This window comes from Corvus hawaiiensis, chromosome 6 (assembly GCF_020740725.1).
Source record: "Corvus hawaiiensis isolate bCorHaw1 chromosome 6, bCorHaw1.pri.cur, whole genome shotgun sequence".
NCBI lineage: Eukaryota > Metazoa > Chordata > Aves > Passeriformes > Corvidae > Corvus > Corvus hawaiiensis.
The window spans coordinates 23007486-23027137 of NC_063218.1; the positions used below are offsets into that span (position 1 = coordinate 23007486).

Genomic DNA, 19652 nt, shown 5'->3' on the forward strand with positions numbered 1-19652 from the left:
GTTCATTGAATTTTGTTACCTTTTGAGAGACCCTGCATAAAAGTCCTGGCACCTCATCTGACCTTGCTATGGAGCTGACCCTGGTGTACGCCACAGGGATTGAGTTGCAGCTTGTTCTCAGCTTCCCTGCCTGCCCAAGCCCCTCTGACCTTGAAGGGAGGAGGGCAGGACCAGGACTTGTGCAGGACTTCTCAGCTCAGCACCCTTCCTGGGGCAGGGATGTCAGTTTTCTAAGTGTCCTGTGGGTGCCACTCGTGTTCCAAGCACTCTTGCAGAGAGGTCTGTGCCAGCACCAAGCCTCTGCAGTGGGAGAGCTGATCTGCTGATCGTTCAAGCTCCCTGCATTTCTCTGACATGCCCCTTGGAGAGACGTCTGCCTGACAACTTTGGGATCAGATGTCCCCTTACCGACTTGATAACATCAGGCCTTGGGGTTTTTTTCTTAATGGAAGTAAAATAATTCCAGCTTTTTTTAAAAGCTGGACCCAGGCCGAGACTGTCGGAAGTAAAAATAGCCGAGTATGCAGAGGCAACAGCACACAGAGTCAGGTTTAGTTTCTCTTTTATTTTCTGGGGACTAAAAATACTCTTAAAAGCTCTGTGAAGCTAAGCCCTGGCCAGTGGGAAATGCAGTCAAGGCCCAATATCAGCTGTCGTGTCAAATTACCAGCCTCACCTCACTTTCCATCAAGTCCTATCACATGCCCATGGATTGATAGGAATAGAAAGATCTATCTTGCCAAAAGAGCTAACGGAGGAGCCAAGCTACAGGGTTTGCATGGTACAATATGTGTCTAAACCAAGAAGGACACAACCAAAGGGCAAGCATTGGCAAGGAAGCTGTGGCAAAAGGGCTGCTTTGCTGAGCTTCCCTGATACACTAGCCAGGTCCTGTGTCCACTGCCCACCTAATCCTTGAGCTGCAGTTGCCACACCAATACAGCCTGCTTGCTCTCCCAGGGTCTGAGCTAGGGTGGTGCTCTGTAGCTAGCAGAGATGCACCTGTCCCCAGGAGCTGCAGTCCAAAGTACATGGGTTGGTACTGGCCAAGGAAGATGGAACGTATAGGCTAAGAGCAGAGAAGAAAGGAAGGGAGAAGGGTTGTATCCAAAGTGCCTCCTACAAAATTTCTCTCTTCCTTTCTGCTCTGAACTGCAGGAGAGACAACAGCATGTGGCAATGGGATGAGTGAGCCAGGAGGAAGCCTATCAAAGAAACAGAGAACAGAGATGACCATAAAAGTCAAGCCTGCCAAGATGGAGAAAGAAAAAGACTGTAGGGAAAAGCATCTCTGCCTGACAGGAATGGAGAGGCTGCAAACTGACTAGGCTCTCTTTTGTTACTCAGATTCCAGTTTGGCAATGAGAAAAGATCCCTGTATACTGTTAGGCTCAAACACTGCGGCAAAAAGAGGCCAGTCCCTAGAGAGTCTTCTGGTAGGTAACTGATGTGATTACCCATCTCACCTGAAATACAGGAAAGCAACCTGAGGGTCACAAATCAGCACAGCCAGAAGAACCCAGCAACTAGGCTGGTGCAGGTGAACAAGCCTGGAAATTACACTTGGAAAGAGAGGGTGGGAAACTATCCTGGGGATGAGGGGCACTGGAGATGAAAATCCAGCTCCTGTGTTACAAGAGCTTACAGAGAGATTAGATCAGTTCAATTAGGATGCTGCAGCCTCTTCCACCTTTTATGTTTTCAGGGTTATGTTAGTCAAGTAGGAAAGTTTCTTTGCTGTTGGGCTGACTGAAGAGTCCCTGGACTCAGAGAGACAGGTTAGCCCTGTGATACCTGATGATACCTGGTCCCAGAGGCTTCCACATGCCTTGGAGCAGTGACACAAGGTGTCAGCTCCTCACACAGAAACACAAGCAGCATGTCCCAGATAGTTGGTCCAAAGCATACAGAGCCAGGTGAAACCCACACAGCTTGCAAACCAGTGCTTCTCCTCTGCCAATGCCAGCTGCATGGCTGCCAGCTCTGCAGGGCTATCTGCAGCACTAGCCACTGCTGTCTCTCAAATGTACATCTTTCTTCCCATGCGGAGCCCCTCTCACTTTGCTCCTCCAGTCACTCTGGAAACTCAGGAATTAACAAGGGCTTCAAGAGCAAATGCGAATGAAGTACCTTGCTCTCTGCAACAACTCTCTGTAATAAGCCCCACACCCATACATTCACCCTGTGTCCATGGTCCATGCAAATGTTCTCCTTTCACTGCTTCCCCTCCCAGCCCTCCAAACAGTCTTAAGTAGGCCAGCAGCTCTATTGGTTATGTCACCCATGGCCACAACGCCTGCACAGCAGCAGGCTGAGAGGTACTGTGCGAAAGGAACAGATGCAGGCACATGCCTGCTAGGAAAAGACCAAGGTTGCCGTTCACAACAGGACCTAAAAAATGATAAAGCCTCAGCCCCACTGACTTTCCAAGAGGTGGAACTCAGAAATAAAGCGATGTTTGCTGCCTATAGGAACCTGCAGCCCTAGGTGTGATTTAACTCACCTTACTTTAGACTTTGATAGCTCCCTTCTGTCCATCTGGGCTCCCTTGACAGGCAACAGAGAAAAAGGCACCTCCACATTCAGCTCACTGGCCAGACACTTACCTGAGGAGGCATCATGACAGGTGCTTCTCTTCACTCACTACCAAGAGAAACCCTGCAGGGTCAAACCAATGCTTTCTCTAGTCCAGTTTTCTGTCTCAGTGTGTTTAGGTGGAGCAGATGTTGGAACAGGTAGAGAAGCATAAGCATAGATCAAGAACAACAATTTTTTATATGTGACAGAATGGAGAGGCCCCCACCACTACATGGAGAGAGGTCTACTTGTGATAGAGATCCACAGAGGTGGGGGAGTTAGACCCACCAACACAGCAAGCTCTGCTTTGGCCAGCCTCTTACAGCAGCTCTGCTCAAGCCTTGAAGCATCTCCTCAAGTCCTCACATCACCAGTGGCTTTTCTAATGCTAAGAAATACTGTCCACCTCTTATTGAATTCTTAAATTGGAACAGCTGTGCCAGGAAGTGTGGTGATCTGTTTACTCACTGCTTTTCTGATCCCACATTGTTCCCCCCCCCCCCCGCCTTTCCTTTGCCCTAGCCCTGGCCACTCCCTTGGGCTCTCCCTATCGGTTCCTGTACCCCAACTCCGCCCATGTACCGCCCCTGAGCCCCTGACAAAACCCCCTGCGCCAGCATCACAAGGTCTCTCTGCCTCTGAGGGTCACCAGGACAAGATGTGATTAAAAGTCTTCTTAAACCTTCATGGGAGACCCTTCTCTGCCTCCTTTGCCATCACTGGTTGTAGCGCTGACAGCTGCCAGAGCAAAACTGTGGAGCCGTCCGAAATGGACTACGAGAGGGCGATAATGGTCACACTGCCCTAAGCAGCTCCGCTGAGCTCTCAGGGAAAGCTGCAGCTTGCTAAACTAAATCTAGCATTGCGACAAGGAAGTAAAGACCCTCGCAGGATATCCTGCAGGTCAAGGGCTGGCAGCGTCTTCAAAGGTGTGTCAAGGAACGGGACTGAGAATCTTGGCAGAGCTGAGCCACTGCTGCACACAGGTTATCAGAGGCACATGCCTGAAGTTACTACTGTAGAGCAGTGGGGCCTATATTCGATCCCATCCCTTGCTTACCTTGAAGAATCTTACCTGTGTTGTCAGAACTGCCTAAAAGCTTCTAGGACAACAGCTGGGTTCTAAAAATCCCAGGATGGTTGTTGCAGTTTTTATCTGCTTCCTCTTTTCTGTATGTGTTATAAGAGCTCTAGGCACAGTTTTGGTGACAGAATACATGAAGTGTTTATTATAAACCTGAACCCACCCAGATGTATATCTATGGAGCCTGGACTTCATGTTTGAAAGAATGGAGATCTAGTTAGGTGTGGTACAAACCACAAAATTCAAAATGAATGAGAGGAACCAAATTAAACAGATTCATAATCTATTAGATAAGGGAGAAAGTATAGGGATGGTCCTGAATGTGCAATTCTTATGTCCAGAAAACAGATACCAAATGCCCTCAGCCCAATGTGCAATTTTGTGGACAGTCCATCTGCTGGAAGCCTCCTCTTTGGAGAATTACCATCAACCTGCCAGAGGCAGCACATGCTCTCTGTCACAACTCAGCTCCAGCCACATTGCAAATGCTGAATTTATGCCTTGGAAAATAGTTGGGTGTGGAAGATAGAGTCATCAAGATGCCACTCACTGCTCCTAGGGATCCTGTTTCAAAGGACAGGGGGATTGCCTGCTGTTTTTAAGCACAAGGATATTTTAGAGAAAGAAAAACCATTTTTTCATTCTCTTTTTTCATTTGGATACCTCCAATAGTGATATTTCTGGCAGTGGCTGGAGGCAGAATACTCTATAAATACAAAGCCATTAAACTGCACACAGCAGCAACCTGATCGGGGCTACCTTTTAATTTCCTGACATGAGCTGGCCACTAACCCAATTACCCGGGGTCCCCGGAGGAGCCCTCATCCTTCCCAGGAAGCACAAAGCAAGAACCTAAGCATATTGCAGGGATGTCAGCTGAGCTTTCACTGAAATCAAATATCTTTTTGAGAACACATGGTCTGGAAGCAGGGATGGGGGCAGGAGGGAGAGGCTGCTGGAAACACTTTGCTCCATTGACAGATTCTTGTGCTTGAAGACAGAAATACCCTCCATTTGGTTACGTTGCTGAAAAGGAGCTCTGCTGTTGATTCAGTTATCTGGATTTTAGTAGAGGATGAAGGCAAAGGTATAAGTGGAAGTGGTTTGAAATCACCAATGCTTGGAATCCGTTGCTCAGATACTAGATGACTGCATCAAATTTACAACATCACACAGCCAAGGCTGTCCAGGATGACAGATTTGATTCCTTGTGAAAAATTTACGACATCAGCAGCTGGTAAGTGAAACTGAAGAGTTAGGGATAAACACCAGGGCAATTCCACTGAGTACGGGGTTTCCTAATCAGCCAGGGTCTTGAAGAGGAGATGGATTTAAGAGATAGCTGCTTCTGAAATTTGGAGATTATAGTCTCACCATCTTGTAAGTGGGGATCACCTCCAGCATTCACAGAGATGCAGGCACTTAGCTAACACAAGGGTTGCCAGGTTATTGCAAGTTTCTAGGAGGCACAGTATTCCCAAAGACACCAGGGTGAGGAAGGAAAGGGGAACAATTAACAGGAAGATGAGCTCAATAAGCTTTGTGGCTCTCTTCTGTAGACTTCTCTTGCCTGTTGCATTGCCTGGTGCTGCAGTGTCAGTATCCACACATTCCAGCAAACTTTACATGAGAAATAGTATTAGACAGATAGGAGTCCAAGAGCTTGAGAGATTTGTAGTAAAGAATTTGGGTTCCCTGATGAATTTTAATATGTTCTCTAGCATTTCTTATTGAAATTCATTAGGACCAAAGGAGCAAAGCCCGGAAAAGGAATGGTTGTACCTGGGCTTACTACAGCAAAACGGATACAGTTTTCGGAAGAGTCATGTAGATAAGATAAATCACAGGTCTTTACTGCAGAATTGCCTAACTTCCCTCTTGCTGTTAAAAAGCCTCCCTTGTCTGCATCCAGATCAAGACTATGTTCTTCTACCTTCCTTCCTTGCATTTGTAGACCTCACCCTCACCACACAAGGGTGATTCCCCTGAGGACATCTTACCTTCAAAGACATTCAGAGTGGGGTAAAACACCTCATACAGGGCAGGTTTCCTATCCCAGGAATCCCCACTCCTGCTTTTAGCACATGCAGTGCATGTACTCCTCGGAACTCCTGTCTTCTACTTTCTGAAATAAGGTATACCTGGTCTATCATAGGACACATGCCCAGGGTCCTTTCAGTCTTTGCCCTCTTTCTTGGAAGCCAACCAGTGATGTCTGCAAGAAACTGGGCAGAAGCCACTCATACATCTCAGGAAGTTGCACTTAGGACTCAGTCATGAGCAGGACTCTGAGGAGACAAGTCTCAGCACTGGCAGGGAGCAGAAGACAACAGAACTTCAGCAACATAATATACATTACTTCTATTGAGAAGAAAAACAAGACTCAAAGGCTGGTGGAATATCAATGACATTTCAATACCTGGATCAGATTTTTTTTACAGACATTTTCTTTGCTGCGTGGTTTTCTGCTGTGATGTGACACAATTGCATGTGCATGCACTTCATGAAAAGCATTTAGTGACCTAGCTTTGCTTCCTTTTTGGAACTATTTATGCTCCATTTGGGTCTCTACAGATGTGCCAGCACAGAACAGGGAACAACACAGCTTCAGAAACAACACAATCCTTTGAAGAAGAAGTTCTGCAGGGCTTCCACAGCAGTAAAGGACCAAATACCGAGACAACAGCCAGTCTGTTCTATTTGGTATGGTATGGTTTGGTATATCTGATATTGCCTCTCCTCCACTTGCCTGTCTGCCATTTCCAGCCAAAGATGAGTTCTGTAATGAGAGGCCTTGATGTTTCATTGCACCTCACCTGCTATCTCCATCCCTCTTCCGATGATCTCAGAACAGCTTTCAGGAGCTGTACTGCATTTATGTGACAAGGTTTTGGTAGCAGGAGACTGCAGGGGTGGCTTTTGTGAGAAGACACCAATAACTGCCCCTGTGTCCACTCCAGACAACTCCAAAATGGACCCACCACTGCCCAAAGCTCAGCCCATCAGCAATGCTGGTGGTGCCTCTGTGATAAAACATTCAAGAAAGGGTAAAAGCAGCGGAGAGAGAGGCATGAGAAAATACAGGAAAATCAGCCCTACAGATACCAAGGTCAGAGAAGAGCAGGTGCCCCAGGTTCTGGAGGATATTTCCTTGCAGTCCATGGTGAAGACCATGGTGAAGCAAGCTGCCCTCCTGCAGCTCATAGAGGACTCTGGTAGTGCAGATATCCACCCTGCAGGCATGCAGGAACCCACACTAGAGCAGGTGAACATGCCCTGAAGAAGTTACAGCTTGCGAAGTCTGTGCTGCAGCAAGCTCCTGGTAGGAGCTGCAGCCCAAGGCGAGGAGCCCATGCAGGAGCAGGTTTCTGGCAGGAACTGTGGCCTGTGGGGGACCTACACTGGAGCAGTTTGTCCCTGGACTGTACCCCATGGAAAGGACCCACACTGGAGTCCGTAGGAAGGACTTATATTGAAGAAGTTCATGAAATGCTGTATCCTGTGTGAGGGGCCCCACACTGGAGTGGGAGAACAGTGTGAGGAGAGAAGAGCAGCAGAGATGAAGCGTTATACACTGACCACAAACCCCCAGGCTCGATTCACCTGTGTTCCTCAAGGTGCTGAAGGTAGATGTCACGAGTGAGTTGAGCTTCAAAAGAAACAGAAATGGGAGGAAAGTGGTCTTGGTTTTGTTTTTCTTTCTCAATATTTTACTCTCTCATTAACTGGCAATAAATTAAATTAATTTTCCCCAAGTCAAGTTTTGCCCATGACAGTAATTACTGAATGATTTCCCTGTTGCTATCTCAACCCACAAGGTTTTTCAACATATTTTCTCCCTCTCTCCTGCTGAGTATGGAGAGTGAGAGAGCAATTTGCTGGGCACCCAGTGGACAGCCAAGGTCAACCCACCAAACTGACAACAGAGGAGGATGAACACCACTGTCCTTGACACTCTGCAAGGTGACACATAGGACTGTGACTTCAGAGAGGCAGCAGAGGTGTGGAGGGCAAAGTGGTGAGGTCATGTTTAACCAGCCAACCAATGTCCTGAATGAAACCTCTGAGCCCACATACACAAGCCATGTGTCATCTCAAATTACATCTGCCTCTTGAAGACAAACAAATTGCTGTAGAACAGAAAGGTTATGGGTGGCTAGAGCATGAATGGCAAGGGTATATTCTTCCTAAAATTGACAAGGTATACTGAGTTTTTAAAAGAGACCTGCCAAACTACTTAGAAATTTCTCTGTCTCTCATTCCAGAAAGCCAGGAAGATCTAGATCTACTCTGTAGAGCCCAGAGTTAAAGAACTACACTTAGTCATTGTAGGCACAAGACAGACAGTGATGGGAGCAAAGGGAGGCAAAGGGGTGCGGGATTCCCAGCTCTGAACAATGCCTCTCAGCTGCAAGTTGCAGGGCACGCTTTCCTTCACTGGCCATTCCCCCACGCCAGACATGTATGCAGGTATCATCTTCTCCATTCGGGGTGAGCAGTATCACAGGTTGCTCAGGCTTCCCTGATTTTTGCAGAGCAGAGGGGCGTGCCATTCTGCTGGACAAAGCTATGAAGATGCCCATATTCACTGCCTGCAGGCTGGCAGTTCAGCAAGGGAAAGAGCAGCAGAGAACAGGTTTTCTGGGGACAGTGCCTCTCTACACGAACACTGGGACTGGAGTCTGCTGGAATGCTGGACTTCAGATTCAGCAGGTTCCTACCTGAACCTGCTAGGGCTAATTACTGCTCCCTGGGGGCACACTGCAGATGGAAGGGGAAAGTGAGAGACAGGCAGACAGACAGGCCAACACTTCAGACATCTGAGCCAGTTGGGCTCTGTGGGCAGAGCTTTCTGCTTGCCACTTTCCCCAGTGAGTCTTGCCTGCCCTGCAGCATCACGCCAGGAGAACCTGAGACAGCAAAGCTCTGGTGTCCATGCAGTTCCCTTGTTGCAATACATTGATCAGAGCTCTCTTAAAGAAAGTGGCCTGGATATCTGAGACACCTATTGATTGCTCCTTTGGCTCTCTTCCTGCCCTGATCCTCATTCACTCGGCACTGCCTGAATAACCTGCACGTCTATGTTAGGGCCAGTCTCCCTGGATCTTAAAGGGCTACTTTCACAGCTTTTTGCCTACCTGCGGCCTATGTAGGGAGGAGAGATGTCTGGTGACCCTTACATGCAGCCCCAAGGGAAGGGTCCAAGTCTCTCCTGCAGCACCAAGTTGAGCATTTCAAGTGTAAAGCAGACCTTGAAGTCATGGTTATTTGTCTTTGCCATCCCTGAGTACTGATGCCTTTTGCTTGAAGAGCAAGCTCATGCCACATGCCCAGCAGGCAGCAGGTGGCATGTACATCATGTGTGGCAACAACAACCAGGAAAATGAGAAGAAATCATAAACTCCTTAATTAGTTACTAATGGAATATCATATTCTTCTTCAGTAAAAGGATAGTTTCTTTACCCAGAAACATCCCCACTAAGTTACAAGCCCAGTGGCTTGCCCAAGGATATCAAGGAGAAAACTGTGAAGACAAGAAGTGATTTCTAGATCTTGCCTTTAACCAAAAGACTGCTTTTCTCTAAACTTTTGATAATCAAGCAGAACAAAGAATATGGTTTAGCAACCTTCTGTCATGCATGAACCCAGGAATGAAGAGAGAGGTACACCAAGGCAAAGTAGGAAGTGGATCTATTAAAAGGAAAAATAATCATAGCCCAAATATCAAGAGACATCTTGTCCTAATGAGAGTTTGGAGACTGCAGAATAGGCTCTCTGGGGAAACCAAAACAGCAGGGATTTTTAAAAACAGTTAAACTACTAGAATGGTACATTTGGGAACACTTGTGCCTTGGCAGAGAAAAGGGATGGATGAGCTAATAGGATGACAGATCAGAGATGGAAAAGACCAATGAACCTTTTCTAATCTGAAATCCCTTGTCAATTCTGCATTTTGAGCAAGTCAAACAATTATGCATTTATTCTTTCTAGAAACTCTTGGCTCTGTGGAGACCAAACAGTGTAACACCATTTTTCTCCCTTCTTGGATTTGGCTTTTAAAGATGTGTATTTATTGAATTCTGTATACTAATACTTTGTGCTTCCACCAAACTTCACATAATGTTAACTAATCGGTCCTCACAATTCTTTTGCAAAGCAAAGCAGTATGATCCTTGTTTCTCAGCTTGGGATACTGAGCAAAAGAAAGAGAAAAAAACATGCCTGCCCAACATCACTTGACCACTCTGCGTTAGGACACAGGAGCTCTATTTGCAGATTGCTAGGGTAGTCTCCTCTGCTCGTCTTGATATTATCATGTGCTCTTGTATCCCACCGCTATCAATAAATCTTTATGCTGTATATTCCACAGCTCTAAATATTATGGGCAGGATCACAGATAGACTAATATCAATAGCAAGCCACCCTTCCCCAGTGACTTTAATGATGCCTGATCAATCCCTATATGAATAACTAATAACACTTCTGCACAAAAGCAGCCATAAGAGTCAACTTTCAGTTTGCCATGAGTAGTATCCCACAGGCTTCAGGAATTCAGGCACAGCACGGTGTGAGTGAATTTACACCGCTTTCCAACCTAATTCTGGTCTGGAAGGAGTTAACTCTTTTCACAGAACTTGGAGTCTAAAACATAAAACCCTTTACAGGACCCTGCTCTGAACAGTGCTGAACTCCCAGAACTGGAAGCAGAAATGCCCTGACCACACAGCTGTTGCAGTGGGGATACTGCAACACGCATATATCAAACCAGGAGTCCCGTGGAAAGGAAATATATATATAGACAGACAGATTCTTGATAGCTGTTTCAGAGATGTTTATTTCTCCAGCCGCATGGCCGGAGCTCTGCTGAGGAACTGTTCCAGTCACGGGACCAAGGGTCCTTCTGCCCGCGCAGGGAACACAAACCAACCAATGGGAACGAGGCTGAGCAGGGGCAGGGGAACCCCGTGTCTGTGCCCTCAGGGCCCCTCTCCCAGGGCTACACGGCAGGGGAGGGACCCCAACACCTCACCCGTTTTATTTTAATAAAAGGAGAATGAAAACAACTGGATAAACATAACAAGAACAGTTTCAAAACAAAACAAGCCACCCTCCTGAGTCTTTAAATGTCCAAACAGATTCTCTGGAACATCTTAGGGCTGACAGAAGGGAGACAGAATTCTCTGAGCATGCTTTGTGGGGAAACTGAGGCAGGAGAGGGTTTAACTTCTTCCCTCCCCCTTTTCATCCCCCACTCGGCATTGGAAAGGGATTTTTGGGGAAACAATTGGCAAAAGCATGGTTTTGTGAGGGAAACCATGGATGAAAAAACGGACTGGGAATACACTGGGGGTAATAGGACATAGGGTAAAAGGGAAAGGTGGGATTAGGAAAGGGAAACTGTAGGGGGGGCTTACAATGGAGATACTGTCTAACATGACTACGATTTTTTGCATATATACTGCCTTTTACAGGAACACCATCAGGCCCAGTGACCTGCGATGCTTGTAACCCTTTTCTCCCTAGTACAATATTAAATTCCACCACCTCTCCATCTCCCAAGCTTGGGATGCATTTTTCAGGGTTATTCTTTTTAATAGCAGTTCTATGCACGAATATGTCTTGCTGGTTGTCACACCTTGTTATAAAACCATAATTTTGCTTAACATTATACCATTTTACTATCCCTAAGGTCTTAGTTGCTATGATTTTTTCCTTTTTCCGAGTGGCTGCTGTTTTCTGTCTCGCTGCGTCTTTGCTGTCTCTTTCGGTCGCTCCCGTGTTGGAATTGTCGGAGCTGCTGGTGCCTGCGCGCTCTTCCCGGGGTCGCGTTCGGGGCTGCGCGGGCCGGGCCGGGCCACGCCGCTCAGTTCTCCGTGCGTCGCCTCCTCTGGTCGCAGCTTCGCTGCCGATGCCGGGCGCTGCACCCACATCTCGGCCGGGCCCCCGAGCGATGACTCCCCCGCGCCCCGCTCCAGCGCGCGTCTCGGCTGGGCGCGGCTCCGTTCCACCGCCATCGCCGCCAGCCGCTGCCCGCGTGCCGCCCCTCTCGGTCGGGCGTTCACGGGGCTCGCTCCACCACGCGCTGCACAGGACCGGGCGGGCACTGCCGGGTCCCGCCGCGCCTCGCTCCGCCACCGACACTGCGGCTCGCGTGGCTCCGCCCACGCGCGGGAACTGCCTCGCTGCTGCTCTCAGAGCGCTCGGTGCACGTGGCCTGGGCCGCACGGTCCCTGCGCCACGCTTCCCTTCACCAGGACACAGCTGACATTGCTCAACAGTCTCAGTAACTAAATAATATTCACGAAAATATTCTTCCATCGGCATATATTTTGACTCCAATATTAACTGTGTCCAAACGGTTTTCCAAAAGCCCTTGGTAAGAATTAAATCCCAAGAAACATAGAAAAAGTTCTTAAACAACCATGCCAGGAAGTGTTTCAGTTCTTTTTGAGCTTGAATCAAGCTAAAATTTACAAATCGTTGTTCAAGAATCATTTTAAGTTTAAGATAAATGTCCATATGCGGCTCTGAGAGCCAAGAGTCTTCCCACGGTTCCTCCATAGTTTAGATACGGAATAGCAAAGCAAAACCAAGAAGAGGAATCCAAAGTTTCCAGGGTTTACTCACACAAATCAGTCGCTTAGGGATCGGGGATCGTTCTGCTCACAAATCTCCACCATTTGTTGCAGTGGGGATACTGCAACACGCATATATCAAACCAGGAGTCCCGTGGAAAGGAAATATATACGGACAGACAGATTCTTGATAGCTGTTTCAGAGAGATGTTTATTTCTCCAGCCGCATGGCCGGCATCTGCCGAGGAACTGTTCCAGTCACGGGACCAAGGGTCCTTCTGCCCGCGCAGGGAACACAAACCAACCAATGGGAACGAGGCTGAGCAGGGACAGGGTAGCCCCGTGTCTGTGCCCTCGGGGCCCCTCTCCCAGGGCTACACGGCGGGGGAGGGACCCCAACACACAGCACACCAGCACTGGCTCCTGTGACTCTGTTCTCCCAGCTGCCAGCTCCAAGAGGCTCAATGCTCAGATGCAGGGCAGCAGAGACACCAGCAGCCAGCAAGCCTGAACCTATGCTGCTGCTCTGCAGAATGACTGGAGCCACTACAAGCTTTTAAGGTTGTTTTATGGGATTCATATGAATAGGCTACAGTGCATTAACAACGTGCACTCCCACTAAAGCCAGTGTCACCAGTGTATATTGGCTTTAGTGGGTAAGGGGATACATGCCCTCCCTGAACTACCGCATGAAGAGAAGCAGGTTTCCAGGGTCTCTAACTACAAAGTAGGTGCCTCCCTCCCAGTAGGAGATCAAAATCCTCCGAGTCTACCACCGCTACACCCAGGTCAGGAAGGGCCAAACTACAGAAGCCAGCATCTCCTCCCCTTGTAACTGGTGTGCTCTAGAAGGAAAATATTTAACCACAGAAACTACACATCCATCAAAGAACAAAACGGGTTTAATGTCTAATCTACATTCTTAACAACACTGGCTGCCACCAACCTGCCTCTCAAGAAATGAGAGAGCTCTAGTGAGAAGCAATACACACTCAAGTAAGATTGTACAATTTATCACCAGCTGCTGTGATGTGATGACCTGGAAAAAGGTTGTATGCTGGCACCTTGGCTCCAACATACAGGACTTGTGCATAACCACAGCCAGCGGCTGTTTCTTGTGGTTAAGCTGAGAGGATCTCGCTCTGCCGGCCTAACGATGCAGAGGGTTATGTGCAATGCTTCTCCTTCCTTCCCCTCCTCCCCTCACTGCCTTTCCCAGAGGGACCCAAGGGAAACAAACCTTTAAAGCCAATCCATAAGAATGTGTTTAATTGCCACTGAATTCCCTGTGGTTCCTCTTGAATGGACAAGGATTGAAAAGGGGGGTGTGGGAGGAAAAACAGCACAGGAGAGAAGCTGAACACTGCTCAAAGAGCGCTGAACAGATCAATAGGCTGAGCAAAACACAGGCTGAGTGTGCAGGGCAGGGGACCCACTGCTCCCAGACAAACCTGTGCTACCAACCATCTTCAGAAAGTCTCCTGAGTGGTAATACAGGCAGACCTTCATTGCACATGTTGCCACACCTCTGCATTAACTCCATCCTTCCCTTGCGAAGAGCAGCTGACCCAGTCATGATCACAAAAGAGCCTTTCCTCCTTAACACTGAAAAATTATTTGGGGACAAGAAGAGCAACACCCTCCAGCCCAGGGTTCCTTTGGGAAAGGAAAGAGTCTGGCACCACCAGTTTCCAGTTATTTGTCAAATACTAGAAATAATAAGTACTAAAGTAGTAATAAAGTACTAGAAATAATATCTGAGCATGAGAGCACTGACTAGAACCACTCTCCTCTCTGGACTGCCCTCTTGGTCACTGCCCATTTTGACTCTTTTACAAAGCCTGTAGAAAGATACATTCAGAAACACAAAGAGGGCAAGCATAGAGTTATCCTGGGAGATTCTGCAAGGTCTGAAATCCCAGGCACTGTTGGGACACAGAAAAATTCTCATTCTGACTCTGTCTTACCTTCTTTTAGCATCCCCACTTTGAGGCATTTCATGAAGCGACAGGCCTGACAGGACTTGCGCCTCCGTTTCGTGATCTCACACTCATTGGTGGCTGGGCAGCTGTATTCAATATTCCCTGTAATCAAACACAGAGATGGTCACCCAGGAATCACGTTCTCCCCAAGGATCCAGGGACAGGCTGCAGTGCCCAGATATTCCCACCACCATCAGTCTGTATATGTTGCATGTTTGCTCACTCACTTGCACACATACCCTCTGAGACTATACCCAGCTGACCTAGCCAAGGGGCTGACTGCAGTGCTGGGCTTTCAGGCACGTGTCCTCCAGGCATGTCATCATCCCTTGTGCTGCACCCCTTGTAACCTGGCCTGTTCCCTGAAGTCCAGGGATGAAAGTGGGAGCAGTTCAGACATTACTAGCATTTCCTTTGCTGCCAGTCTTGCTCCTTGTCTGTGGGATGGATGTCACCTGTCCTTTCTTGTCCTGCTTGGGGAACCAGGGAGCTCAGAGACAGCATTTCCTCCTTTGCTTCCTCCTGCTGGCTGGTATACTACAGGTAGCAGGGAAGCAATAGGTCTGCATTGAGAAAGGTGGGTAAGACATCCTGTAAAATGAACATGGGTTCTTTGTGCAAAGCTTTACAGTTTTACTTTATTAGTCCTTGTGCACCTGTCTCTCATCCCTCTGCACAGAGCATTATCTTTTCTTTCCTTATTCCCTTTTTTTTATGTTTACCCCACCACACTGCCTCTAAGACAAAAAGAGAAAGAAGCATCCCAAATTTATTTCTAATCACATCATATTTTATTATAAGCCAAGAATATAACTGAAACATGGATGCGAGGGTCTGATAAGAGAATGTAAGTGGAATTATGCTGGATCACAGTGTAAGGCAACAATTATTTAGTACTAGCGGACAAGAAACAGAGATGGCTGTCTCCCTCCTGCCATTCACTTTGAGGTGATGTTTCTGAAGAGGGCTGTTCAATGTTTGCTGTGGAGCCGGACTGGAAATGTAAACTTGGCACTGATGCATTGACAATGACAATACATTTAAGGCAGTCTAGTTACTGGTAAATCAGGCAGCACTGAAAAGGCTACCTAAGCTCTACAGTCAGTACAGCAATGGAAAAGCTGGTTTAATGGTTTAGAGCAGGAAACTGAGATTCAAGAGTTCAATCAGAACTGTAGGGAGAAGTGTAGGTAAGAGCTGAAAGAACACACAGTATGAACTTTGTATACCATCAGACTAGAAGTAGAGTTTACAGTTTAGTAATACTGGGACAGGACTTGATTTTTATTCCTCCTTTTGTAATGGATTTTTGTGTTTTGTGCAAGACCATTCCCTCCTCTAAATAAAGATCAACAATCTGATACATATCAGTCTCTGGGGGTGGTAACTAGACCTTGGGGTTCACTAAGCTGTTGGGAAGCCCCCTGGATTTTTGAGTGGAAAAACAGAGCACAGAATCAAAAGAAAGCAAGCACCATTTGATTTATCTCATTATGCTTGGCCCATGCTGAGTGAAACCCCAGGAGCACACAATCCCCCAAGCCTAAAGGTGATCAGCCTACTAGCTATAAACATTCCACCTCTTCTTGTTTTGTCACAAGACTTGCAACTTCCCCCTAAGCTTCAGCCTAGCCACACCATTCTTCTCACCATTGCTCATCTGCCCCCAAATGCAGTTTTTCAGCTAGAGCAGAGTGTGCAGCACAAGTTGCTTCTATTCAGGCTGTATTTCGTCATTTTGCAGCATCTGAATTTCAATAGTCAGCCATGTATCAACATTCTCAGAGAGCTGGAAATTGAGATTCAAGCTAGATCTCAAGGTAATAAACAAATTCCTGTTCTAGACGCAGAGCTCCAGCACATTACAGACCCATGAGTACAGTGGCCCTGATCTCATGATCAGATACTTGCCATGCCCCACACAGGCAGGAACAGAGCAGGAGCAAACCTGGGAAAAAACTCAGACACAGTCTCAATTTGGAAGGTTTTGCCTTTGTCTGAATGCCAACCTTTCTCACCAAAGCCAGGATGAGAGCTCTGGAGAGATGCAAGATTTCATGTTTTGTGGTCCAAAAGCCAAAAATTTGCCCCCTAATGCGGAGACACTACAGTAAGGGCACTGAGCCTTTATAGCAGTGGGAGACAGTGACAGCTCTCATCTGGAAGCTCAAGGTCCCTCCACAGTGTCAAGCAGATCCCCAAGCTTCCCCTTGCCTATAGTCCATGGATCTCTTGACAAGTGTATTACTAGAAAGAGTCTCCAAAACCTACATCACAGCTAAATGGGATAGTGTCAGGGTATGTGAAGGTGTGAGTTACCACATACACACTCTGTGTACAGCCTGAATAAGCAGTTCGCAAAGACATGTCACTACTGGGATCATGATTGCTAAAGGAGCCTCAGAGGAGGCTGAGCACTGGGTAAGCTCTCCTTCCTGGACAGCAAAGCAGTGGCCACTATGTAGTGCAGCAGCCCTGTACGTTGCTGATTAGCACAGATGAAAAAATACACCGAGCCTGGTGGGACATCCCGTTCAGGATGCTTGTTGTCTTCATATTGAACACAGGTTCACGTGCCCCTTCCACACACTGTGCCAGCCTAAAGGAAGTGAGCATCAGCAGCTGTGTCCTACAGCTCTCTCTACAGGTACAAATGCTGCAGCTGAGGCCCACTGTATCCTCTTCACACAAGACAATGCTGCCAAAGTAAATGGAGTTTTATATCAGGCCCAAAACCATGCTGTGCACTGCAGAAATTGAGAGCCACAGCTGGAGGCAATGCCTGCCATTACTGCAGAAAGCAGAGGCATCACCAGGGAAGGTACAATCAGCATTAGCCAAGCAGAACTCGACCAGAAAAAACTGTCATCTCCAAAAGTTTAACAGAGTTCTCTGATTTTTTTTTTTTAATTTTTTTTTTTTTTTTTTTTTTTTTTTTTTTGGTGTCTCAATTTCTTTTATGGGTCCTGGGGCTGGCTGCCAGCACAGTGAGTTGCTCACAGCTCCCTGTAATTTCTGTAAGTGCCCTGTGATAAAGTGATGAGATTAACTCATCGAAATTCCAACAGCCTCCCAGTGGCTGGCGGTCACACCACCAGCCCAGCTGCCAGCACAGGGGCCTCAGAGAGAGCTTCCCTTCACTGCAGCAGCTGGGGATGCTGCAAAGTCCTGCAAAAGAGCATCAGCACACAAGGGTGCACACAGACATGAACAATTCTGTATGCAAAAACAGAATGTGAGTCAAGTCTCTGTGTGTCATGAACTGTAGCTTATGTGACCCAGAAGGAAGGGGCAAAAAAAGGGATAATTTAATAGACAAGGCCTTGCTTTGAGCTGTTTCTTATTAGAGAGATGTCTTTTACTTAGAAAATATTTACATTTAATCTGAAAAAATGATAGAATCTCACCGATGTCATGGCACAAGATTTACCTAAAAAATGGCTTCAAAAAATCAAGTGGTAGGTGAACAGATCAGAGTTTGGATTTCTTCTAAGCCTTCATATATCACCTTGGAGGGCAAATTACTTCCTCTCCATGTCCTAGTTTGCGTGTCTGTAAAATGAAAGGAACACCAAACCTACCTTCTGGGGAGATTGTAATGCTTTATTCATTAAGGTTTAACTGTACTTTAAAGCCTTTAGATGAGAGATGCTACAAAACAGCAAAGGACTATTAAAGTGATAGATCATGTTTTTTTTATGCTGGAGAACTGCAAAACTACCCTATTTTCTGCAAAATTAGACCTCTGACTGTTAAACAATTTGGAATATAATTTCTAGTGCACATATAATAGGAGCATCTGAAAATTGTACACCAAAACTTGGTCATTCAAGAGACCCTATATTCACCCTACCTCTCTTGAACAGGATGGACTGGGAAGACACGAATGCCTCCCTGAGCTTGGGGAGCACAGTAGAGTCCCACCCATCTCCTGCTTAAATTATGGATAGAGTCCTCAGAGGAGCTGAGCTTGAAATCAGTAGAGCACTGAGGACACGAGCTACTCCCTGTTTACTGATTCTGCCTTTCTAGAAAGCCTTCCTAAAAGGAAACTCAGAAAAGACTAAATAAAAATAGCCAAGAAAGTCTTTAAAGCTAAATAATTTTCAGCTTCTAATTGCTAAAAAAGCCCATCTTGCTTTTTCTGGTTTCTTCTTCATTGCTATCCGCTTCAATTAGACCTTCTAACTGAGGCATCATAGCTCAAGTCCTGGTGTGAGGAGAGGTACTTTGTGAAAATCAGAGGAAAATCTCTCAGTTATCTGCATGAGGTAAGAAGGGTTATTTTTTAAGCCTCAGCTTTCAAAGAAGAGGATTCAAATGATGCTATGAGAGGAAAAGGGAATACATATAGGTGTAACACCAGCACTGCTTGCCTCCTCTGGGTGGCACACCTGGCTCCTGTTCACAAAAAAAGGATTTGGACATTTTGCAAAACCTCACTCAAATCAGCCTCCTGCTTGCACAAGCATGCAGGGTATGGGCCCTGGGGCTCCCTACTGGCAGCAAGTTTGTCTACAGGGTTTCAGACATGGAAATATTTTACAGACCTTCCACAGAGAAGATCCTTCTGCACAGAGCTCGTTGTACAGATGTACTGAGGCAAACAGAAAACACTAGATGAATAGAGCTAAGGTTGCACTGGAGACAGCTTTTTAAATTCAAGTGATAGATCTGTGAATAGTAAGCAGCAGTCAAGCACTAGATGATGAAATACTGCACTTTCCCTGGTTAAGTTTTACAAGTTTTTGGAAAGCTGTGAACTCACCTGAAAAGTAGCAGGCATGTTTCTAAGGACAGGATAGGACAGTGCCTGGCAGATGTGGTGGCTACTGTAGGGATGCAAAACCTCCTCTGTGTGTGTGGATTGTAATGCTCTTCTGCTCAGGAAAAACTCTCTCAACTGCTCCTCTTCCTGGGAGCCACTCTAAGCACTGTAACAACCAGAAAGCCCTAGAATCCTTTATTACAAGCCTGTTATAAATCCCTACAAGTCTTCTGAGCTGCATTATCCACCTTTTAAGCCCCTTATTCGTGTAAAGGCATCCCAACACAGCAGTTCTGTTGCTACACTCACTGAGTTTGACGCTTGCAAGACTCAAGCTGGAAATCCACAGACGCAGGCACTTTGCCTAAGACACAACTTGCCTATCCAGAAGATGATGGTAAATGTGTCTCTTTTATCTGAATCTCCAAGGTTTTGCTGAGCTTTAAGCTTTTTTTTTATATTAATGGGTCATTTTAGAAATAGCCTTAATTTTCACCATTTGAAGACGAAAAATAGATGCAAGGTAGTTATAGTCATGATTATGTTGAATAATAAAGGACTCATTGTTACATAGCACTGTTATTAGTTAATGTTCAAAATAGGCAAAACTACCTACTAGTTGTAACAATTAATGAACAAAAGAGAATGACAATATGATTGACTGA

General features: G+C 46.5%; 1 protein-coding gene across 2 annotated transcripts in view; it reads right to left on the reverse strand.

The window, feature by feature from the left end:
* The window catches only part of ESRRB (estrogen related receptor beta), a 135474-nt gene that overhangs the window by 21359 nt on the left and 94463 nt on the right, over window positions 1–19652 (reverse strand). For both annotated transcript variants that reach the window (XM_048306102.1, XM_048306101.1), the window contains exon 3: window positions 14205–14321. In XM_048306102.1, the coding sequence (XP_048162059.1) occupies window positions 14205–14321 (117 nt within the window). The remainder of the gene's footprint in view (window positions 1–14204; window positions 14322–19652) is intronic.